The sequence below is a fragment of the Oncorhynchus kisutch genome, linkage group LG1 (genome assembly GCF_002021735.2).
Source record: "Oncorhynchus kisutch isolate 150728-3 linkage group LG1, Okis_V2, whole genome shotgun sequence".
NCBI lineage: Eukaryota > Metazoa > Chordata > Actinopteri > Salmoniformes > Salmonidae > Oncorhynchus > Oncorhynchus kisutch.
Genome location: NC_034174.2, coordinates 50,780,477 through 50,805,671, shown reverse-complemented (window position 1 = coordinate 50,805,671; position 25,195 = coordinate 50,780,477). Strand labels below are relative to the sequence as shown.

Here is a 25,195-nt window from a genome sequence, read left to right as displayed (position 1 = left end):
AGTGCAAATGAGGTAAGTTAAGGAAATAAATAGGCCATGGTGGTGAAGTAATTACAATATAGCAATTAAACACTGGAATGGTAGATCGGCAGAAGATGAATGTGCAGGTAGAGGGTGCAAAGGGGTGCAAAGGAGCAAAATAAATAAATAAATACCAGTATGGGGATGAGGTAGGTGGATAGATGGGCTGTTTACAGATAGGCTAAGTACAGGTGCAGTGAAACTGCTCTGACAGCTGGTGCTTAAAGCTAGTGAGGGAGATGTGAGTCTCCAGCTTCAGAGATTTTTGCAATTCGTTCCAGGTAGGTAGGGTTGCTATACAGAAGATATCCCTATTTGGTAAAAGACAAAGTCCATATTATGGCAAGAACAGCTCAAATAAGCAAAGAGAAATGACAGTCCATCATTTCAAGAACTTTGAAAGTTTCTTCAAGTGCAGTCGCAAAAACCATCAAGCGCTATGAAGAAACTAGCTCTCATGAGGACACATCCACAGGAAAGGAAGACCCAGAGTTACCTCTGCTGCAAAGGATACGTTCATTAGAGTTTCCAGACTCAGAAAACAGCAATTAACTGCACCTCAGATTGCAGCCCAAATAAATGTTTCACAGAGTTCAAGTAACAGACACATCTTAACATCAACTGTTCAGAGGAGACCGAATTAGGCCTTCATGGCCGAATTGCTGCAAAGAAACCACTACTAAAGGACAGCAATAAGAAAACGAGACTTGCTTGGGCAAAATAACAGGAGCAATGGACATTAGACCTGTGTAAATCTGTCCTTCGGTCTGATGAGTCTAAATTTGAGATTTTTGGTTCCAACTGCCTTGTCTTTATGAGACGCAGAGTAGGTGAACGGATGATCTCCGCATGTGTGGTTCCCACCGTGAAGCATGGAGGTGGAGGTGTGACAGTGCTTTGCTGGTGACACTGTCTGTGATTTATTTACAATTCAAGGTACACTTGACCAGCATGGCTACCACAGCATTCTGCAGCGATACACCATCCCATCTGATTTGCGCTTGGTGGGACTATCATTTGATTTTCAACAGGACAATGACACAAAACCTACCTCCAGACTGTATAAGGGCTATTTGACCAAGAAGGAGAGTGATGAAGTGCTGCATCAGATGACCTGTCCTCCACAATCACCCTACCCCAACCAAGTTGAACGGATTTGGGATGAGTTGGACCGCAGATCGAAGGAAAAGCAGCCAACAAGTGCTCAGCATATGTGGTAACTCCTTCAAGACTGTTGGAAAAGCATTCCTCATGAAGCTGGTTGAGAGAATGCTAAGAGTGTGCAAAGTTATCAAGGCAAAGTGTGGCAACTTTGAAGAATCAAACATGTCAATTATATTTTGATTTGTTGAACATGTTTTTTGGTTACTACATGATTCCATATGTGTTATTTCATAGTTTATATGTCTTTACTTTTATTATACAATGTAGAAAATAGTAAGAAAATAAAGAAAAACCCTTGATTGAGGACATGTGTCCAAACGTTTGACTGGTACTGTATATATTTACACAAAAATATATGGGGGATTGGAAATGATGCAGACAATTACATTGTTGGAATCTACAATCTATCTGCAATATTAAAGCTATATTAAAGCTGATCTATCCCCCCCCCCCTGCCCCCCAAAAAATGTTTCCTGTTTCTCCCACCTTTGCTCTCTCTTCTACCCCCTCACCCTTTTCCTCCCTCTATCAGTCCAGTAGAGTTGATGGAGATAAGAACAAGCCTTTGCTATGATCTGCCCTTTGTCCTTTATCTTTTCCCCAGATTCAGTACTGTCATCATCTGCTCTTTCAACAACTTCCCAAATGATAACCTTAGTTACGCAAGTCTATTTCCTGAAACGGATCTAAGGGGGAATGTTAAGACAGATTGGTGATGATGATGATAATGATAGGGCACCTCTAAAATGAGAGTTGGGGGACCTCTAAAATGAGGGTGATGCTCACACTGCATCGAGAGGATCCTTGTATTCACAAATGGTCTCAGAGTAGAAGTGCTGATCTAAAAATCAGTTTTGCCTTTCAGATCATAATGCAAAATATAGGCGAGAACCAGATCCTAGATCAGCAATACCTCTTCAAAATGCTTTGTGAAAGGCTTACAACTGTATTTTGGGTGGGATTGGATCTCTGACCTATCTGAAGGTATTCAGACCCTTTCACTTTATTTTATACTTTACACCTTATTCTAAAATGGATTAAATAGGTTTTTCCCCCTCATCAATCTACACACATTACCACATAATGACAGAGCAAAACAGTTTTTTAGAAATGTTTGCACATAAAAAAAAATAATAATAATGGAAATATCAAATTTACATAAGTATTCAGACCTTTTACTCAGTACTTTTTTGAAGCACCTTTGGCAGTGACTAGAGCATTGAGTCTTTTTGGGTATGACGCTAGAAGCTTGGCACACCTGTATTTGTGGAGTTTCTCCCATTCGTCTCTGCAGATTCTCTCAAGCTCCGTCAGCTTGGATGGGGAGCGTCACTGCACAGCTATTTTCAGGTCTCTCCAGAGATGTTCGATCAGGTTCAAGTCTGGGCTCTGGCTGTGCCACTCAAGGACATTCAGAGACTTGTCTCGAAGCCACTCTTGCGTTGTCTTGGCTGTGTGCTTAGGGTCGTTGTTGGAATGTGAACCTTCACCCTAGTCTGAGGTCCTGAGCAATCTGAAGCAGGTTTTCATCAAGAATCTCTCTATACTCTACTCCATTTATCTTTCCCTCAATCCTGACTAGTCTCCCAGTCCCTGCCATTGAAAAACATCCCCACAGAATGATGCTGCCACCACCATGCTTCACCGTAAGGATGGTATTGGCCAGGTAATGAGCGGTGCCTGGTTTTCTCCAGACGTGATGCTTGGCATTCAGGCCAAAGAGTTCAATCTTGGTTTCATCAGGACCAGAGAATATTTTTTGTCATGGTCTGAGAGTTGTTTAGGTGCCTTTTGGCAAATTCCCAAGTAGGCTGTCATGTGCCTTTGACTGAGGAGTGGCTTCCGTTTGTCCACTCTACCATAAAGGCCAGATTGGTGGAGTGCTGCAGAGATGGTTGTCCTCTGGAAAGTTCTCCCATCTCCACAGAGGAACTCTGGAGCTCTGTCAGAGTGACCATCATGTTCTTGGTCACATCCCTGATCAAGGCCCTTCTCCCCCGATTGATCAGTTTGGCCAGGTGGCCAGCTCTAGGAAGTTCCAAACTTCCTCCATTTAAGAAGGATGAAGGCCACTGGGTTCTTGCGACCTTCAATGCTTCAGAAATCTTTGGTACCCTTTCCCAGATCTGTGCTTCGACATAATCCTGTCTCGGAGCTCCACGGACAATTCCTTGACCTCATGGCTTGGTTTTTGGTTCGACATGCACTGTCAACTGTGGGACCTTATACAGACAGGTGTGTGCCTATCCCAAATCATATCCAATCAAATGAATTACCACAGGTGGACTCCAAGTTGTGGAAACAACTCAAGGATGATCAATGGAAACAGGATGCACCTGAGCTCAATTTCGAGTCTCATAGCAAAGGTCTGAATACTTAATGTAAATAAGGTATTTCTGTTTTTTGTTTTAATACATTTGCAAACACTTCAAAAAACCTGTTTTCGCTTTGTCATTTGGGTTATAGTTTGTAGATTGATGACAAAAAAAGTAATTGTATCAATTTTAGAATAAGGCTGTAACGTAACAAAATGTGAAAAAAAGTGAAGGGGTCTGAATACCTTCTGAATGCACGGATCCATGAAGGGTGAGTAGCCAAATCATTAAAAAATAATTACTTGGGGCGGCAGTTAGCCTAGCGGTTAAGAGTGTTTGGCCAGTAACCAAAAGCTCGTAGGTTTGAAACCCCAAGCCAATTTGGTGAATAATCTGCTGATGTGCCCTTGAGCAAGGCACTTAACCTTAATTGCTCCTGTAAGTTGCTCTGGATAATAGTGTCTGCTATATGACTCAACTGTTTATGCTTCCTGTTCTCCCACTTGTTATTTTTGGATGCTGTATTTTTGCCCAGCTGTGCACTAATGTTGTGTTTTTGTGTTCTATTTTAACTTTATAGTGTCAGCATTCTGATTGGTGCTCCCAAAGCTAACACCAGCCAACCGAATGTCAACGAAGGTGGATCTGTGTACTTATGTCCCTGGAGCCAGGGCCAATCGAATTGCAGTGTCGTCCACTTTGACAATGAAGGTAAAATATCTGGCTGAATAACCTGGTGGAATTAGTAGTGAATGAGTAGCCCTACCGTAGTGCTAACGTGTCAACTATCCACTGTGGGATTCTCTCAGCTATTCCATCTCAGATCAAAGCCTTTGAGTAAATTAATTTGTTGATTATTTAACCTGTTTGAGGGGATGAGGAGAATTACTTTACCATTCATTAGAAAACTGGTTGTTTGGATCCTGGATGCTGATTGGACGAGCAGCATTCTGACACATCTATGCCTGCTAACAGTTCCATCTGAAAATGATCACTGCACCTCCATACGAATATCATGTTCATGTTGCTGTCTGAATCATCGATTGTATTTATTTCAACTCGCACAATATTTACCCTTGCTTCCAGCCTAGCATTTCGTTTTGTACAGCGGGGATTAATATAAGCCTCACTGTTTGCAAGTCTGACTTCAGGGAACAATGTTTCACTTTTGAAATATTGGATCTCTGAGACAAAACAACTTTTTCTACGCCAGTCGAAATCACGCATCAACGACATTATCATGGATATATCCATTGAATTATTCAAATAATTGTTGCTGAGGCTCATTTTTTTCCCATCGCTCACAGCCCGAAGATATTAAAATGTTTTATTCATCCAATGTCTGCCGTGTTTTTGGATGACGTGATTCGTATAAACCGGATGCAACCCGGATATAAACGGTCCATGAATCAGCGAATGCAAACATGAGTAGATATCTTTGAGAACAACGGGCGGACATCTTGGACTCGGTCTCCAGTTGTTATTATACCTCATTGGGCCAAAGTCATTATGGGGACAAGGACCCCTGGGCTGCCTGCCCTAGCTCTCCCTGCCAGTGAAGCAGTCACAGCCACATCAGATATAAGCAGGAAGTGATAAGGTCCACAGTTTGAGGATCAGAGAGTGCGTTATCGCATATGCTCACACACATACTACACATTACATATACACATACTCTGACACACACACACAAACGCACGTGCACACACATACATACTGTACATTACATAGACACATACAGACACTGGATACACATATTCAGACACACAAACATGCATACACAAAAACTGGATGCACGCATTCTCGTGTACCTAAACTGTTTATAAGTACACAAATATAGACACATGCACTGCTTACGAACACAAACTATGTACACAAACATGTACACATCCACAGGCTTACATATGCAGTCATGCCCACACACACCCCCTAATATGTACACTCTCCAAATTGAAGGCACAGCTGATGTGATATGTGAATTCAGGAAATTAGCTGACAGCCGTTTTGCACAGACAGTACAGGTACAGTAGACACACACACACACACACTGCCCCAGGCACTTCCTTTCCCGATTTTGTGCAGTGCAGCTTTTCCCATGCAGGTCTCTGGGTTCAAAAGGCATAGTGTGTACAGACTCCAGCAGCCAGATAGACAGACAGACATAGGGCATTGCAGTGGTTAGGGAAGGTTAATGTCACCTGTCAAGTCCATGAGTCAGACAAATAAATCAAACCACACACCCAAGTCTACTGCATTAAAGGAATGGTTCATCCACATTTCTACATTTGTTCAGATTTTTCTTACCTTGTAAGTAGTCTATTGGCCAGGATTGTTTCACACCCTGAGCTGTTTCACGTGTCTTGTGCTTGTCTCCATCCCCCACCAGGTGTCTCCCATTTGTTCCCATTATCCCCTGTGTATTTATACCGGTGGTTTCTGTTTGTTTGTTGCCAGTTTGTCTTGTCTTGTCAAGCCTACCAGCGTAGTTTTCCGTACTCCTGATTGCCTAGTCCTGGTTTTCTAGTCTTCCCGGTTCCGACCTTTTCTGGCTGCCCTGAGCCCGCCTGCCATACGATTCTGCCTGCCCGGACCTCGAGCCTGCCTGTCGTCCTGTACCCATCTGACTCTGACCTGGTTTACGAACTTCTGCCTGCCTCAGAGACTCGAACCATCTGCCTCCTGTGTCTGCATTTGGCTCTTGTCCTGTGTCGTTATAGATTGACTCTCTGCAGTTGAGGACACATGCTTTTTTTCATGAATTTGGGTGAACTATCCCTTTAAGGAACATTTAAGGGTGTTCATAGCACGGCTTGTCCTCATTCGTGTTCATTCTCTCTCAACATTACTAATATATGCTGTAAGTTTGACCTAATGTTACCACCCAGATATTTTGGGTGTACTTTCTCAAAGCCAGCTGCTCAATGTTTTTGTCTGTCACAGGAGACTGCTTTACCCCCCCCCCCCCCCCCCCCCACGCCTTCATAAAACCGGGACCAGACTACGAAGGACAAATGTTTAGATTATAGTAAAAATGCGTTCCAAGTCCTGCTGAACAGTTTGATGTTTGCCAATAGCATGGTGGATGGATTAAGATTTGAGGCTCGGAGACGGAGGTTATAAAAACAGCAACGCTTAAAAACCCAAGGACACACATGGAACCATCTAACATGTGACAGGAACATCAAACAGGGATGACATGGGGGATCATGTTGAGACATAGTTACAGTAGACATCACTATGGTTGTTTGGAAGTTTTGCTCTCAAATAAGGAGTCACACTATGATATGGTGTGTGGTCCTTCCACTATGACTCGATAAACCATGCAGTTTATTAGGATACAGATGAAATAAGTTATGAACTTCGCAGGGTGATGAAAGTGCACAGTGATGAGCTTGATGCTGCTTTCCAATAAATATTGAGGGTCCTTTTCTGGTGACACGATGATCGATGCTTGACTGCCATTTGACAAATAAAACTATTCTCGCTCTTATCCATAATAATCTCAACATGTAGACTAGACAACACAAACTGTCCACCCGCACTGTGTCTGCGAGCTATTGGCTAGAGCACAGGTGCCAAGACCAGAATAGGCACATTTGCTATTTAACGTAACTGTTTTTGTGACAAAACTCTCTGTAAAGTTGAAAATGTATTTGGTACATTTTGTGTGCACTAAGTTATCATGCACTTATTTCTGTCTGCAGCTAGTCCATTTGGTGGAAACATACCATTAGTGGGGAAATGCACATATTTTAAACTGCAATATTTTCTCTACGCCCTATGGTAAAATGTGTCGAATTTTTGGAAATGAACTCTAAAATGTACATTTCTCTCCTCTGTCAAGAAGGGAGACGCTAAAATGTTTTACTCGCAAGGTGCCACCCCCCCAACAAAATTTCACTTAAGGGCCCCCAAAAGGCCAGCTATGACTGCATGTGTAGGTATGGATATGAGTATGCAGACCCGCAAGCCACTGTGGCCCTTCATGATGATTTAAAAAAAATTGTTGCCCCCAACCACTCAAAGTCGCCCATCCCTGCTTTAGGCTATTCAATTCATAGAAGTATTGTATTATAAATGTAAATGTGCGTTTCTTTGGCATCTTCCAGGAGATCGCCGTTTCCATGTCAACGACGTCGACGTCCAGGTGGAGTTCAAGTCCCATCAGTGGTTTGGGGCGACAGTGCGTTCCCATGGCAACACTGTCCTGGTAAGATACTAGGTTCTGTGGGATAGAGCGAATTAGGTCATAATCTAGCTGTCCAGTTAGAATTGATCATCAGAAAGCCAATGCGGACTTGATTGATTTTATGATTTGATGTGTATTTTGATATTGTTTATTATTTGACTACTGTCACAAGTCGACCATAGCCCCAGTCATGAAAAGCTTTTCATAGTGTGTCAGTGATGCCTATGAACATCTGACAGCATTGTCTTCCATCAGATAGCACAACAGTGGTTTTAGAATGATGCCATCTGACAGAAGACAATGCATCTGACAGATGATATTAGAGTTTCTTGTGTGTTGTATTGAATTTCAACCCTGTCTGACCCCTATACCCTTCTCTTGAATGTGTCCAAGGCTTGTGCCCCGAGGTATTACTGGAGAACGGAACACGACGCCCCCTTCTCTGACGTAACAGGAACTTGCTACCTCTCCGTGGACAACCTCAAGACATTTGTGGAGTACGCCCCCTGTCGCACAGGTACAGTAATGCAAATGACACCCTGATCCAAATGATACTGTACCTGAAGTCAATTGAATGAAGTAGTGCCAAGGCATGCAGCCACGACTTTGAGTTGTGTGAGGGCTGAGTCCTGACTCCAACTTGAACTTCCTTGTAAATTGACCACTGATGTCAATGGGAGATTTGTGTGTGCACGTGTTATGATACAGCTCTGGCTAGCCCATTTGGGTAGTAGCCTTTCAGTGTGACTCGACAATGTGTTCTGCTTCTCTTCCGTTTATCTCAGAGAGACATGGTCCTGCCGGACAGGGCTACTGTCAGGGCGGGTTCAGTGCTGACTTCACCAAGGTATGTTCAAGAGGAAAAGGAACAATTCAATTACAATTCAAAATCGATTATCTTGGGAACTTTTTATATGGGGGCTTATGTCTTGGAGGCTGTTCCAGAAATCAGGATCAATGAGTTAGCCAGCTAACTGTCCCAGAAATTCTGATATAACTTCATCCTTTTGAGAAATATATACTTGAAATTAGCATGGAGTAAATTGACTCGACAGCCAACAACCTATATTCAAGTTTAGCTTTCTAAATGAATCAGTAAATCATGAGATATATTTGACTGCTTATCAAAATTAGCTGGCTAACTGAAGGATCCTGCTTTTCTGGAACACCCCACTGTATGAATTCTGTACGTTTAGCGACATAAGACTTCAAATGGAGTTATATCTGAAAGCCACTTACACATGGTTTTTCCTGTTTGTTTCAGGATGGGAGGATTGTTCTTGGAGGACCAGGAAGCTTTTACTGGCAAGGTAAGTGCACTATTGGATTTACGATAGGATCCTATTGGGACCATGTGTGGATTTATATGAATTGGTTCAACTACAGGACGTAGAGATAGCATACAGTTTAGCCTAGAAAACCATACATCAACTCATTTTCCCCCCTTTTCTTTAAAGGCTGGGAATTCCCAATCTTTCAAACGTTTCCTTTTTATTCGACAGATACAGTGTAGAGAGATATTATTTACGTCAGCATAACGACAGAGCGGGATTGAAACATGCGCAGACGCGTACATATGGTTTCCAAGCGGCGAAGTTACCCCCTAGACCAGGGGTTCTCAAACCTCTCCTCGGGGAACCCCAGCCGTTCCATGTATTTCATCCATTCCAGAGCTAGCACACCTGATTCCACTTGTCAACTAATCATCAAGCCCTTGACTAGGTAAAGCAGGAGCGCTAGTTCAGGGCTACAACAAAATTGTGAAATGTCTGGGGGTCACCAAGGAGAGGTTTGAGAAGCACTGCCCTTGACCATCCTCAGAGCCAAACTTCAACAGTCATTTTACTGCAGCTAAAACCCCATAAGACAAAGTTCAAAAGTCACAGCTCGTCTTTACCCCTGACCTCTGACCCTTATCCCCAACTGTCCTTCGTACAGGTCAGCTGATCTTAGCCACCACAAAGGAAATAGTCAAGGCCTACTACCCTTCCTACTTCCTGCTCTCTGTTACCGGGCAGATCCAGACCCATCAGGTGCAGGGGAGCTATGATGACAGTTACCTGGGTGAGCATGGTCCACTTCTTCATAGGTGTTAGACAGAAGCTGCGTCTGAAATGACACCCTATTCAGTTCACAGTGCACTGCTTTTAACCAGAGCACCAAGTAGTTGCCTTACCCGATTTCGCATTGCACTACTCCCTCTTATTGACCTATCATTTTTCTCCAATTCTCTCTCTCTCTCCCCCTCTCTCTCTCTCTCTCTCTGTTCCTCCTCTCGCTGTCTGTTTCTCTGTCTCTGTCTGTCTGTATCTCTTTCTCTCTCTCTCCAGGTTACTCTGTGGCCGGCGGGGAGTTCAGTGGAGATAATATTGAAGGTGAGGGTCATATTTACGGTGCCAACTGACTGGCTTGCGCATGATTGGGCTTAGGGTTTGCTTACCCCATAATTCTGTCTAATAGTTATTAACTATCGGAAGCCCATCTAAAGTCCCCTATGCACTAATATACTCGTGTGCTCTAATCATTAGAGCTTTAGTCATTAGAGCACACAAGTATATCCGAAGAATATCAGAGCACAATGTAATAACCTACTAATTACATGACATTGGAGTCTACTGTACTTAAGTAGCTCACTCAAGGCTACAACATGAAGATGTTCTGCTTATTTGAAAATAAATGAGAAACTTGCACGGTGTGCTTGGCCGTATCACCTCAGTTCATTGAGCTTTTAAGATTGAATGAAATTATTGGCATAGACCTGCAACAAGCAAACCTCAGCTTTTCATATTTTAAACACCGCTTATGATCAGCAATGTTTTAACCCCTTGGTTGTTCATATTTGGAAGTGCCTGGAGTCCTAGCCCTAGCTTGACCTCAACTCTTGAACTTCCTTTCTCTCTTTCTCATTTTCTGTCTTTGCAGATTTCGTCACGGGAGTCCCCAAGGGACTCATGTTGTATGGTTTAGTAAGGAGTCCTCACATATTTTATACATATTTCATCATTCATTCTAGATGAAAGGTAATGAGGGGTGACATAGGGAAGACCTAAGGATGACATAGAGGAATGTTACTGTGAAGAAGAAGAAGAGGGGGTGAGAGAACGCCAGTATATAAAACGGGAAAGGTTTCATGTTTCAATGTCACATGCACAAGTACATTGAAATTCCTTTCTTGCAAGCTCTAACCGCAGCAATGCTGTAAACAATAACATTGTAATACTTCTGGAAGTGAAAGAAAGATGTTCTTATACAAGAATGATGTGCATACATATTCATAAATGCATGTGTTACAACTAGGGCTGTTGCGGTGACCGTATTACCGCCACACTAGCCGTCACGAGTCAAGAAGGCAGTCAAAATCCTTGTTACCGTTGAGTCACGGTATTTAGGCTTCTCCGAGCTCTGATGAGGCTGATGGTCATTAGTAGCCTACCAAACTTGCTAACTGCCTGGTACTCCATACTCTATTGTCCCTCTAATCACTCTGACATCAAAGCAAATGTAATCGAAAATCGAATCAAACACTTAATGAGAGCCCATGAGCTTATATTGCGCAACATTTCTATAGGCTATGCAATTAAGTAAGAAAACAGAGTGATGGCCTCTATTAAAAAGAGGAGGATCCCATCAGCTTTCTATAGGCAAGGCCTACTATACTTATTTCTCAACCTACCTAATATTAAGCACATTGCTTCTTTTTAAAACAGTAGTATAGCCTACCTGGCTGGCATGAAAATAAACCACAGAGAAAAGCGTCTTCCATTCGCTATTTAAGTGCATAGATGACATGTCTTTTTTCCCCTGCCCCTGTTTCGAGATAGGTGCATGATAATGGTCCATTCTAAATCAAAACCAATTTCACACTTATGTTATTTAAAATATGTAAAGACGCGATTAAATCAAGAATAGTGTGATGGGTGACAATATTAGCCTCACATATTCACATCTCTTGTGAATGATATATTATCACTCAGGGTGTGAATGATGCCCAGCATAAAGGAAACAGCGTATGCTTTTTCCCAACTTTTTCAAATCATAGTCCCACACCTCATGTAGCCTAGCCCATAGCCCTATATGTTTTGATAAGGTTTGTATCGCGACTAAAGTGGCCAAATAACTTCTTAAAATGAAGCACATTAATCCGCTTTACAATGGTTGTAGAGCCGAACTGGCATACATACGCAGCACGTGAGTTTCAAGTTTGGGGAAGATCATTTTTACCATCAAAATGCACCTTTATAATAAAATCAAATTTGTGGTCACTTTTGAGAATGGTATTTTTCTGCTAATGGAACATTCGCACTTATAGCAAGCCTACTGCCGTGTGCGCATTGCTGCACTTATAATGTGAAGAAATAGCCTAATAGTTTATCAACATTTTAAGCTAAACGTTTTAACCTGTTGCATCAGGCGCATTGCTTAAAACAGTTTTTTTTATGCTAGTCATTGTATTAATTTGGGATGTATCTCATCCCACAACTGTCCTGGACTATGCTTGGAATATTTATTTCTCGCACAGAATAGAATAGGTAAACTTTTGTACTATGTACATAGGCTAGTGCTTTTGCTCTTCGTTAGGCCTACTCGTCTTGTTGGCTGACAAATAGTAAATGTGGACAGTTCTTCCAATATCTTCAATATGAGCCTCGGAATTGGAGAAGGACGCGCGCAGTTGCGTCCCAGATGTGTCTTTCTTCACTTGTAGCCTGTGAGAAAGACCCGATCACTTGATTGAGAGCCGTGTGAGATGTGCTTCGGCACGCAGTGGGGAGAAGGGAATTATAATTATTATATTCAGCCCAAGGGCATAACGGCCACTGACCTCAAAAGGCATATATTTTTTTGGGGTGATTTTGGCCACACAAAGGGGATGCAGCCAGGAAAATTCGAAGCATTATCAAGTGCATTATCAAGTGTGTACAGCCTGTGCAAAAAAAACTATGCCTTTCATGCAACTTTTTTCAAATCATCATCTGAGTCCCATCATGCAGCCTTAGAATGTATTAAAATCTTAACATAGAGCCCAATATTGGTATCACAACTAAAGTTACATAAATAACTCTAAATTAGCATATAGGAGTACGTGTTTCTTTGTTAACCGCTCAACACAGAATAGCCGCATGTGAGCACTCCCTTAAATCATTTCTAGAAAATATCCTTTCTATTTTATTCAGCTATGTTCAATTGTATTCTTCATACTATAAAATAATTCCACGGAATTCTAAGCAAATCTTGTCTACTAAATTAACTAGTGTAGCCCACAGCCATATGGCATAGTCAGATCAGCGCCTAAAATATGGACAATGCAGAGTATGCTATTCTGTTCTTATGAAATAGACTACATTTTTTTCATCTCATGTTTCTTTAGACCTGTCTCAAATAAATAATGGATTTATTGTGATTGTGTAGGCTATATTATATTGATTTATTATACTTTTTTAAATGTAGATGTTCCAAAGGTCTGCATCAATGGAATGTAGGCTATGCATGGAATACAGGAGATGCTAAATGTGTTTATGTTAATTAAAGGTAAATTACAGTGAGATCGGCAGTTATTTGCTTACAATCACCGGCTGCCAAAATTGAATGACCGCCACAGCCCTAGTTACAACCAACAGTATTATTGCATGTCATTTTCATTCATTTTCATGTCATTCTCATTTCTCCTACAATCATGGTTGATAACTGAAGGTTTTTTCTAAACTCTCTTAATGCAGGTGTCCATACTCAATGGAACAGACCTGAAATCCATGCTGAACCTCACTGGAGAACAGGTTGGTGCAAATCTGCTTAACAGCAAGGGGGCTAGGCTGTACTGGACTTTTGGCGCCTCTATTTTCATATGTGGGTATATATAGGGGGGCTGAAGGAATTTGCCCCCAGGAGATAATGCTTTATCCCTGGGTCAGAGGTGAGCCCACAAAGCCCTATGTGTTCCATACCTTGTGAATCATGCAATCACATACACACATACACCAAAGTACACACACACACATGTACATCTTGTACTAACCTTGTGGAGACACAAAATTCAGTCCCATTCAATATCCTATTTTCCACAAACCCTAACTCTAACCTTAACCCCAAAACCTAACCTTAACCCTAGCTCCTAACCTTAAAACTAACCCTAGCTTCTAATCTTAAACCTAAACCTAATTCTAAACTTAACCCCCTAGAAATACATTTGACCATGTGGGGATCAACAAAATGTTTCCAGTTGGTCAAATGTTGGTTTGTTTACTGGTCTCCACAAGTATAGTACACACACACAGTACACACACACAGTACACACACACACACACACACACACACACACACACACACACACACACACACACACACACACACACACACACACACACACACACACACACACACACACACACACACACACACACACACACACACACACACACACACACACACACACACACACAGTGTTACATCTACATGTTGACTCAGGATTTTGTGTTGCAAAATAAGGGGGTGGGGAGCTTGTTTATGCCAACCCACCATTGTACCAAAGGGTTTGGATTCCTCATTGGCTAAATTGCTGGATTGTTTTGAATATGTGACATGTGTTATTGCATGTTACTCCTATAGTCTTCTAAATTCTCCATGGCTGATGAACAAGACAGCTACTATTGTACATGCATATGTGTGCTTTGTATGTATATGTTCTGTGTAAGCTGCTAACGGACTGCTAACTGCTTATTGCATAGTGAGAACGATCTGAAATAAACTCCTGGCTGGATTTGATTTTGACGGTCTCTTTAGGTTGACTAGTCTCCACATGAGTGCTTTGGACTGCACCGTCGGACTCAGCTGTGTAAACAAAGCTGTATAAACAATGTCTCCGAGCCATACATTTACATGTCTCTATACAAGTAGCCATACCATGAAATTGATCTTGCTGGTTCGAGTATACTGCTGCGAATTCGGGGGGTAGCTCAGACCGGGACTCCAACCCAGGTCCAGGGACTGTCAACCCAACACCTTAGCCGATTACGCCAAGAGATCCAAAACTTTGGACGAGGTCGTTATGTGTTGGGTTACGGTAGCTACACTACAGTAGCTCTAACATCACTACCTCTCAGATTTATAGAAGGACCACCATACTGTACATTGTCGATTAGTCTGGTGAAGTCATTCACCAGGGGATAATAGCTGTGATATAAAACTCTTGACAATAGTCCATCATTTATGGCATAATATAGAATCGTCAAAGATAACGACACTGAGTGACCGATCCTCCCTCTCTCTCTGAGATGCCTATAGCAGCTTGAGTCCCCCACCTCCTCCGAATGCCTACCTCCTTCTACCTCTCATGTAACGTACAGAAGCTCTGGCACTGAGCTTAGAGAAAACAGAGAGGAAAGAGGGGGATGGATTTGGGGGGCCTGATTGAAGAGGAAGGCTTCTAGGGCGAGGGGATATAAGAGAGAGAAGTAGAGAGAGAGAGAGAGAGAGAAGGAGAAAGAAAGAGTGATACTATGCCCCCCGGTGTGATTACACGCTAACTCTGTCTGCTTTAATGTCTTCCAGATGGGGTCCTATTTCGGCTACGCAGTGGCAGCCACGGACATCAACAACGACGGGTGAGTGAGCTAGCGTGGAGAGAAGGAGGGAGCGATGGAAAGAGGGAAAGAGAGAGAAAGAAAAATAGGCCGAGCGATAAAGAGAGAAAGACAAAGTGTGCAAAAAGAAGGCAGGTAAGGCAAGATTTGGACAGACAGACTTGGACAGACAATGTATGCTAACAAGGGAGAAAGGAGAGAGAGAGAGAGATGGAGAGCAAGGAGGTGAAATACAGTATTTCAGAAGATCCCGTGGTCATGAATTTCCCTCTGTCGTGTGTTATTTTCCATCAACTCATCTTCAAAACACTCTCCTGCAACCCGCCTCACCAATGTATATTTATAAAAAAGTATTATTTACCTCAGATCTGTAATCCTCCAAGAAGCTAGCCAGAAACTCCAAGAAGCTAGCCTGAAACTAGCCAGAAGCTAATCCAGAAGCTAGTTCAGAAGCTAGTTAGCTCCTTTACTGGCAAATCGTTAGTATTCAGCTAACCACGGTTTGTGGTCATCAGCTATCCTTTAGCTCGAAAATCTATCGCCAGTTCTGTATGGCGCAGCGCGGCTCGGAACGGAACATACCGGACCAATTTTTCTCTCCATGTCCCTGGATTTCGACTGCTCTCTGGACATTCATACCCGGATCTCACAGCTAGCTAGCTGCTATCCGTGTGACTATCGGCCTTCGTCGATTCCGGAGCAAACATCAATTATTCCGGAGCTAGCAAGCTCCGTCAATCACTCCTGAGTTCCATCAATCACACCTGGGCTGCAGTCACCTATCCGGACCCGTTTTACTGCTTTCGCGGAGCCCCACCGGGCCTTCACAACTGGACTGCCGACGTTATCTACCCGAAGGAGTTATTCGGCTGGCTCCTCCGTCGCGACGTTACCTGAACGCCCATCTGCGGCCTGCTAACCGTTAGCTGTCTTACCGGCTGCTATCTGAATAGACAATCGGACATTTTTTTTTATATATATATATTTTTATTTTTTATTATTATTATTATGTTTTCTTCTTGGGCCTCTATAACTATATCTATTGTTTTTATTTTTGTTGTTGTTGTGTGATTTGGATTAATCCCCTCTACCACACGGAACCCCACTAATCTACTGACGGAGCGCAGGAGGTGGCTAACAACAGACCTCCATCCTATGCTAGCTTGCTACCGATGCCCTGGCTAGCTGTCTAAATCACCAACCAACCTCTCCACTCACCGGACCCTTTTGATCACTCGACTAAGCATGCCTCTCCTTAATGTCAATATGTCTTGTCCATTTCTGTTCTGGTTAGTGTTTATTGGCTTATTTCACTGTAGAGCCTCTAGTCCTGCTCACTATACCTTATCCAACCTATTAGTTCCACCACCCACACATGCAATGACATCTCCTGGTTTCAACGATGTTTCTAGAGACAATATCTCTCTCTTCATCACTCAATACCTAGGTTTACCTCCACTGTATTCACATCCTACCATACATTTGTCTGTACATTATACCTTGATGCTATTTTATCGCCCCCAGAAACCTCCTTTTACTCTATGTTCCAGACGTTCTAGACGACCAATTCTCATAGCTTTTAGCCGTACCCTTATTCTACTCCTCCTATGTTCCTCTGGCGATGTAGAGGTGAATCCAGGCCCTGCAGTGCCTAGCTCCACTCCTATTCCCCAGGCGCTCTCTTTTGACGACTTCTGTAACCGTAATAGCCTTGGTTTCATGCATGTTAACATTAGAAGCCTCCTCCCTAAGTTTGTTCTATTCACTGCTTTAGCACACTCTGCCAACCCGGATGTTCTAGCTGTGTCTGAATCCTGGCTTAGGAAGACCACCAAAAACTCAGACATTTTAATTCCAAACTACAACATTTTCAGACAAGATAGAACTGCCAAAGGGGGCGGTGTTGCAATCTACTGCAAAGATAGCCTGCAGAGTTCTGTCCTACTATCCAGGTCTGTACCCAAACAATTTGAACTTCTACTTTTAAAAATCCACCTCTCTAAAAACAAGTCTCTCACCGTTGCCGCCTGCTATAGACCACCCTCTGCCCCCAGCTGTGCTCTGGACACCATATGTGAACTGATTGCCCCCCATCTATCTTCAGAGTTCGTGCTGCTAGGCGACCTAAACTGGAACATGCTTAACACCCCAGCCATCCTACAATCTAAACTTGATGCCCTCAATCTCACACAAATTATCAATGAACCTACCAGGTACCTCCCCAAAACCTTAAACACGGGCACCCTCATAGATATCATCCTAACCAACTTCCCCTCTAAATACACCTCTGCTGTCTTCAACCAAGATCTCAGCGATCACTGCCTCATTGCCTGCATCCGTAATGGGTCAGCGGTCAAACGACCGCCACTCATCACTGTAAAACGCTCCCTGAAACACTTCTGCGAGCAGGCCTTTCTAATCGACCTGGCCGGGGTATCCTGGAAGGATATTGATCTCATCCCGTCAGTAGAGGATGCCTGGATATTTTTTTTAAATGCCTTCCTAACCATCCTAAATAAACATGCCCCATTCAAGAAATTTAGAACCAGGAACAGATATAGCCCTTGGTTCTCCCCAGACCTGACTGCCCTTAACCAACACAAAAACATCCTATGGCGTTCTGCATTAGCATCGAACAGCCCCCGTGATATGCAGCTGTTCAGGGAAGCTAGAAATCATTATACACAGGCAGTTAGAAAAGCCAAGGCTAGCTTTTTCAAGCAGAAATTTGCTTCCTGCAACACTAACTCAAAAAAGTTCTGGGACACTGTAAAGTCCATGGAGAATAAGAACACCTCCTCCCAGCTGCCCACTGCACTGAAGATAGGAAACACTGTCACCACTGATAAATCCACCATAATTGAGAATTTCAATAAGCATTTTTCTACGGCTGGCCATGCTTTCCACCTGGCTACTCCTACCCCGGACAACAGCACTGCACCCCCAACAGCAACTCGCCCAAGCCTTCCCCATTTCTCCTTCTCCCAAATCCATTCAGCTGATGTTCTGAAAGAGCTGCAAAATCTGGACCCCTACAAATCAGCCGGGCTAGACAATCTGGACCCTTTCTTTCTAAAATTATCTGCCGAAATTGTTGCCACCCCTATTACTAGCCTGTTCAACCTCTCTTTCGTGTCGTCTGAGATTCCCAAAGATTGGAAAGCAGCTGCGGTCATCCCCCTCTTCAAAGGGGGGGACACTCTTGACCCAAACTGCTACAGACCTATATCTATCCTACCGTGCCTTTCTAAGGTCTTCGAAAGCCAAGTCAACAAACAGATTACCGACCATTTCGAATCTCACCATACGTTCTCTGCTATGCAATCTGGTTTCAGAGCTGGTCATGGGTGCACCTCAGCCACGCTCAAGGTCCTAAACGATATCTTAACCGCCATCGATAAGAAACATTACTGTGCAGCCGTATTCATTGATCTGGCCAAGGCTTTCGACTCTGTCAATCACCATATCCTCATCGGCAGACTCGACAGCCTTGGTTTCTCAAATGATTGCCTCGCCTGGTTCACCAACTACTTCTCTGATAGAGTTCAGTGTGTCAAATCGGAGGGTCTGCTGTCCGGACCTCTGGCAGTCTCTATGGGGGTGCCACAGGGTTCAATTCTTGGACCGACTCTCTTCTCTGTATACATCAATGAGGTCGCTCTTGCTGCTGGTGAGTCCCTGATCCACCTCTACGCAGACGACACCATTCTGTATACTTCCGGCCCTTCTCTGGACACTGTGTTAACAACCCTCCAGGCAAGCTTCAATGCCATACAACTCTCCTTCCGTGGCCTCCAATTGCTCTTGAATGCAAGTAAAACTAAATGCATGCTCTTCAACCGATCGCTGCCTGCACCTACCCGCCTGTCCAACATCACTACTCTGGACGGCTCTGACTTAGAATACGTGGACAACTACAAATACTTAGGTGTCTGGTTAGATTGTAAACTCTCCTTCCAGACCCATATCAAACATCTCCAATCCAAAGTTAAATCTAGAATTGGCTTCCTATTTCGCAACAAAGCATCCTTCACTCATGCTGCCAAACATACCCTTGTAAAACTGACCATCCTACCAATCCTCGACTTTGGCGATGTCATTTACAAAATAGCCTCCAATACCCTACTCAACAAATTGGATGCAGTCTATCACAGTGCAATCCGTTTTATCACCAAAGCCCCATATACTACCCACCATTGCGACCTGTACGCTCTCGTTGGCTGGCCCTCGCTTCATACTCGTCGCCAAACCCACTGGCTCCATGTCATCTACAAGACCCTGCTAGGTAAAGTCCCCCCTTATCTCAGCTCGCTGGTCACCATAGCATCTCCCACCTGTAGCACACGCTCCAGCAGGTATATCTCTCTAGTCACCCCCAAAACCAATTCTTTCTTTGGCCGCCTCTCCTTCCAGTTCTCTGCTGCCAATGACTGGAACGAACTACAAAAATCTCTGAAACTGGAAACACTTATCTCCCTCACTAGCTTTAAGCACCAACTGTCAGAGCAGCTCACAGATTACTGCACCTGTACATAGCCCACCTATAATTTAGCCCAAACAACTACCTCTTTCCCAACTGTATTTAATTTTAATTTATTTATTTATTTTGCTCCTTTGCACCCCATTATTTTTTTATTTCTACTTTGCACATTCTTCCATTGCAAAACTACCATTCCAGTATTTTACTTGCTATATTGTATTTACTTTGCCATCTTGGCCTTTTTTGCCTTTACCTCCCTTCTCACCTCATTTGCTCACATTGTATATAGACTTGTATATACTGCATTATTGACTGTATGTTTGTTTTTACTCCATGTGTAACTCTGTGTCGTTTTATCTGTCGAACTGCTTTGCTTTATCTTGGCCAGGTCGCAATTGTAAATGAGAACTTGTTCTCAACTTGCCTACCTGGTTAAATAAAGGTAAAATAAAAATAAATAAAAATGAAAATTCCTTGTCATACAGTAGCTACTCCTACACTTCCTTTCTCCTGCTTTCAAGGTTCTCTATTGGCCAATTCCGCTTCCCCTATCGTATTAGACTCATAGTCATGAAACTCAGGACATCACACTTACTACACTAATGCACGCTAGCTCAACTTTAGAGGCCTTGATTTGACCTAAAGTACTAGTCCATTGTAAATCAGGAGAAGTAAAGTTCAACTATCTGGAGTTATTTATCTGTTCCTCTCTAGGGCTGTCACAATTACCATATAACCGTGTTACCGACGGTTTTGGATGAAGACCGTCGCGAAAATAAAATAACCTTCATAACCGTAAAATATATATATATGTATATTTTTAATTGTACCTTTATTTAACTAGGCAAGTCAGTTAAGATCAAATTCTTATTCACAATGATGGCCTACCCTGGCCAAACCCGGACGACGCTATATCTATTTTTATGAACAGCTGACTGAATGAGCACACATTATCTCTTCCTCTCTCCTCTCTCTTCCCCAGGATGGAAGACCTTGTGGTGGGAGCTCCCATGTTCATGCAGAGGGGTTCCGACGGACTGCGTTGGGAGGAGGTGGGCCGTGTCTATGTGTACCTGCAGCGGCGACCCTTGCTGTTTGAACCCAGGCTGCCCCACCTGGGGGGGACCCAGGCCTTCGGGAGGTTTGGCAGCTCGCTGGCCCCACTGGGAGACCTCAACCAGGATGGCTTCAACGGTGAGAACTCTGGAAAAGCTTGGGTCATGTTCGTTCATGAACACTGTAGCAAAACATTTTGCAATGGCAAAACGAAAATGTGGATTTGATATTGGACAAGTTCAGGTACTACCTTTCCTTAGTTTTCTCAATTTGATGCCTAAAGGCCGCACATAAGAATATGTGATACATTTCAATCGTTCATGCAAGAACATAATTAAAATCAGGGCGGAGGGAGTGGGGATAAACCACTATCCTGAAGTGTCATAACTCTGTTGATTAACTTAGATATTGCCATCGGCTGTCCCTTTGGAGGAGACGACCAACAGGGATTGGTCCTCATCTATAATGGACATGCCAGTGGACTGATGGACATGCCCACTCAGACTCTAGCTGGCCAATGGGCCTCTGGCACCTTCCCCGCCAGTTTTGGCTATGCCCTCCGCGGAAATAAAGATCTGGATCATAATGGCTACCCAGGTAAAAGAGACAGTGGTTTAGTCCAATTTCCTAATTTTGTTTTAAATTATTTAGCCTTTTCCTATTTCATAAGGCATCATATTGTTCTTGAATTAGTGTTAATCTTGGGGTCATCTTTGTACAGATCTCATCGTAGGTGCTTTTGGGGTTGACAAGGCTGTTTTGTACAGGTATATCCTCTCACCAGAACATTATTGGCTCATTGTACATGCAAATTAGCTAGCTGACCAATTACACCCCATTTTTGTATTTGTATTTTAATTAAGCATGTACCTTCATCTCAAATAATTGTTTTATATGTGACCTTTGTGTCATTTTGAATTACACAATTATTTTTGTATTGGAATCAAAGCTTTTGTTTAAGGTATTCATATCACGTCTTCCAATTGTTTGCTATTCTTCTATCAGGGCGCGGCCTATTGTCAATGCCAGTGCCTCTCTTATGCTGCAACCTACCATGATCAATCCAGAGGAGAAGAGTTGTACGGTGTCCAATGGGAATGAGACAATCTCTGTGTCCTGGTATGTTGATACAGATGTGCAGTCTTAATTTGACCCTGCTTCTCACGGCAGGAAATTATCATGTGGATTATAATTAATGGAAATTTTTGTAGGGTTTGATACATTTTTAAATAGGGCAAATAAAGTATGACATGTTGAAGTGTAAATTACACCCTTTTAGAAGCCTTTTAAAACCTTGAATACACTACAATTTGTATTTCCTGCTGCGCAGGAAGTTTCTGTGTGACAACAGATTGATCAAATTAACACATTTGTACATACCTTTTCCTTTTCAAATAGATCTGATTGGTTGAAACACTGCTGATATTCCATGGGTTAAGATCTTTGTGAAGTTAAGCTTAGCCGGTAACACTTCATTTTGAGAGTGCCCTTGTACAGCAAAAAAAGAAATAGAGCTATCAGTAACATGTCAGTTGTACTTCCCGGACACCACCACTATTATTGACTAGGATATTACTATAGCCTCATACAGACCAACCTTGATAGGAGGGAAACTATCTTCAGCAACGATATAAATTCAAGCGCTAGACATATTATGTAGTACATTTTCCACTCTTAAACCATGTCAATGGACAAAACGTCCGGTATTCACCACTTGAGAATGTCAAATGACACCATGTTTGACAAGCTTTTCCAGTCTCCGGTCCAGTGTGAGGGTTTAATGGCGAAGTCTATATTCTGAGCCCAAGCCAAGGGAACAGTTTCCTACTTTTAGTCTCACAAAAATTCCTTCCATAAATTAAAGTAAAACATGAATTATTTTTTAGACTCTTCAGAGAAAGTTATGACTCGTGGCTGGCATCTTGGTATCTGCCTTTAGTACAGAACAAGTCGCTTTTGTTTGTGTCTTGATTACCGTTTATGTTGCTGGGAGACTTGGGGAGGCAGCGTCAGAGGGAGGAGTAGAGGTGGGGTGCTGTGGACAGAGGAAAGGGTGGAGAGGGTTGGCATTCTCTTTGAATGACATATTATTTGGCACACCAGCCTAGGATACAGAATGCATGAGGTGACACACCCACACACGCACATTCACACGTGCGCAGGCAGATGACCGTTGGCCACACACACTCAAACACACACGCACAGATTTACAGTGGAGCATATAGATGTAGTATGTGCATGCACACTCTCATAATGAAACACACACACTCTCTGCCTCTGCTTGTAAAGTTTGGGTCATTTCTATTAAAGGGGAGAGGTTGAATTGGGCTTCAATTCTGTGCGAAGATTGAATGCATTTAAATTCAATGTACCAATAAGATGAAAATTCTCAGAGATGTCTTACTATCAAATCAAATAGATTTTTAAAGCCATTTCTACATCAGCAGATGTCACAAAGTACTTATACAGAAACCTAGCCTAAAACCCCAAACAGCAAACAATGCAGATGTAGAAGCACGGTGGCTAGGAAAAACTCCCTAGAAAGGCAGGAACCTAGGAAGAAACCTAGAGAAGCACCAGGCTCTGAGGGGTGGCCAGTCCTATTACTTGATCATATGTACAAACTTGAATACAAGATTAATAGATTTCCATTACAGGGTATCTATTCAAAGGTAGCTTTTCTTTTATACATGGAATGCATCATTCAAAATGCAGTAGTATTGTATATTATCACCATATGTATCAGAGCTCTATATGGATCTATTGGATATACTGTATACTGAAATACTCCCCCTCACTATTTTTTCTCTGTCTTCACCCTCTCCAGTGTCAACCTCAGTTTCTGCCTCTCGGCCAATGGGAAGCACCTCCCTGCTGATCTAGGTGAGCCCAGTGTTTTCATTTTGAAAGACCCCGACACAGCTGTTCCCCATTACCTTCCCTTGTGTGGCCACAAATATGCCTGAACTCAGTGTGGTCAATTTAGCAGTTAAGATTAAGATAAAAGGACAATTGAGTAAGTACAGGGGAAACTTTGCACGTTTTGTGAGTGTATGTGTGTGTTTATGTTTGAGTATGTGGGAGTGTGATTGTGTGTGTTTGTGTGTCTGCACTTGGGAATGGGTATTTGTAATTGTGTGTATTGTGTTAGTGTATTCACAATAGCTGACTATGTAATTACATTAAATGCATGTGTGTTTCAATGGGTTTGTTTTTGTGACTATAGTTCTGTGTTCTATCATGTGTGTGTGTGCACGTGTATGTAACCCACCCTGTGTGTGTGTGGTGCAGGTTTTGTGGTGGAGGTACAGTTGGACCATCTGAAGCAGACCCAGAAGGAGTCGTCAGTGAGGAGAACTCTGTTCCTGGATAGCCAACAGCCCAGCCTACTGAAGACCATCACCATGGCCAATGGAGGACGAACGTGTCACGACACCCGCATCTACCTGCGAGTTAGTCACTTCAAACACTCAAAGAAATGTTGGGAGACATATGAAAAGACTTGCTATAAGGCATTTTAAAAACTTGGACGTGCTTAAAACAAGTTATAAAGCATTAAACCTGCAGGCTTTAGGTAAAGTGTTACAGGAATGTTCAAAGACGCGTTGGAAAAATTGCCCATTTATAAATACGACAATGATCCAATGAACTCCTCTCAAGGTGGACTTAAAGTTTGTGGGGAAATGTTGGCTAGTTATTTCGAATCCAGCCTTCAAAGACCAGTAAATTGAAACATTTAATTTGACATTTAACAGTTAATCTTTTTTTCATTATAGTTTCAATATGACTGAAAGTGAACATTTTCCCTTACGCTGTACATTTAACGAGGCACACGGTGTCTTATCTCGACCAGTTAGTTGACAATAAGTAAAGGAACAGTTAAACACATCATGAAGTGTGTTTAACTGTGTGACACCGATTCACTTCCTCTTGAGTGTGATGCTGATGCCGTTGCCCTTCTTCCCCCATGTGTGTTGCAGAGTGAAGGGGAGTTTAGGGATAAACTTTCCCCCATTTACGTCACACTCAACTTTAGCCTGGACCCTCTCGCTTCGCTGGATCTCTATGGCCTGAGACCCATTCTAAAATACCAGACAACACACCTTATAGAGCAGAAGGTATGTATTAACTACGCTATTCAATTAGAAAACATTTCGGACATGGAATTTCTGTTTATTTCCTGAATTGACTGAATTTAACTGGAATATTTACCCCAACCTTGCCAGACATCACACCTTATAGAGCAGAGAGCGTGTACTTCCAGAATATCATCATATTTACCAGACCCCATATCTTACAGTTCATAGCTGGTATGTACATGACACTACTACTGAAACGCCAGTCCACACAACGTCTCAACGTATAGAGGGTATGAACATAGGTGCACTATGGA

General features: G+C 42.7%; 1 protein-coding gene across 2 annotated transcripts in view; it reads left to right on the top strand.

The window, feature by feature from the left end:
- The window catches only part of LOC109898341 (integrin alpha-5-like), a 58,182-nt gene that overhangs the window by 15,175 nt on the left and 17,812 nt on the right, over positions 1–25,195 (top strand). For both annotated transcript variants that reach the window (XM_020493323.2, XM_031826612.1), the window contains exons 2-18: positions 4,081–4,211; positions 7,610–7,710; positions 8,083–8,206; positions 8,475–8,536; positions 8,954–8,999; positions 9,628–9,753; positions 10,020–10,064; positions 10,612–10,655; positions 13,407–13,463; positions 15,235–15,287; positions 20,729–20,940; positions 21,208–21,399; positions 21,524–21,569; positions 21,808–21,921; positions 23,630–23,685; positions 24,094–24,254; positions 24,783–24,920. In XM_020493323.2, coding sequence (XP_020348912.1) covers positions 4,081–4,211; positions 7,610–7,710; positions 8,083–8,206; positions 8,475–8,536; positions 8,954–8,999; positions 9,628–9,753; positions 10,020–10,064; positions 10,612–10,655; positions 13,407–13,463; positions 15,235–15,287; positions 20,729–20,940; positions 21,208–21,399; positions 21,524–21,569; positions 21,808–21,921; positions 23,630–23,685; positions 24,094–24,254; positions 24,783–24,920 — 1,708 coding nt within the window. The remainder of the gene's footprint in view (positions 1–4,080; positions 4,212–7,609; positions 7,711–8,082; positions 8,207–8,474; positions 8,537–8,953; positions 9,000–9,627; positions 9,754–10,019; positions 10,065–10,611; positions 10,656–13,406; positions 13,464–15,234; positions 15,288–20,728; positions 20,941–21,207; positions 21,400–21,523; positions 21,570–21,807; positions 21,922–23,629; positions 23,686–24,093; positions 24,255–24,782; positions 24,921–25,195) is intronic.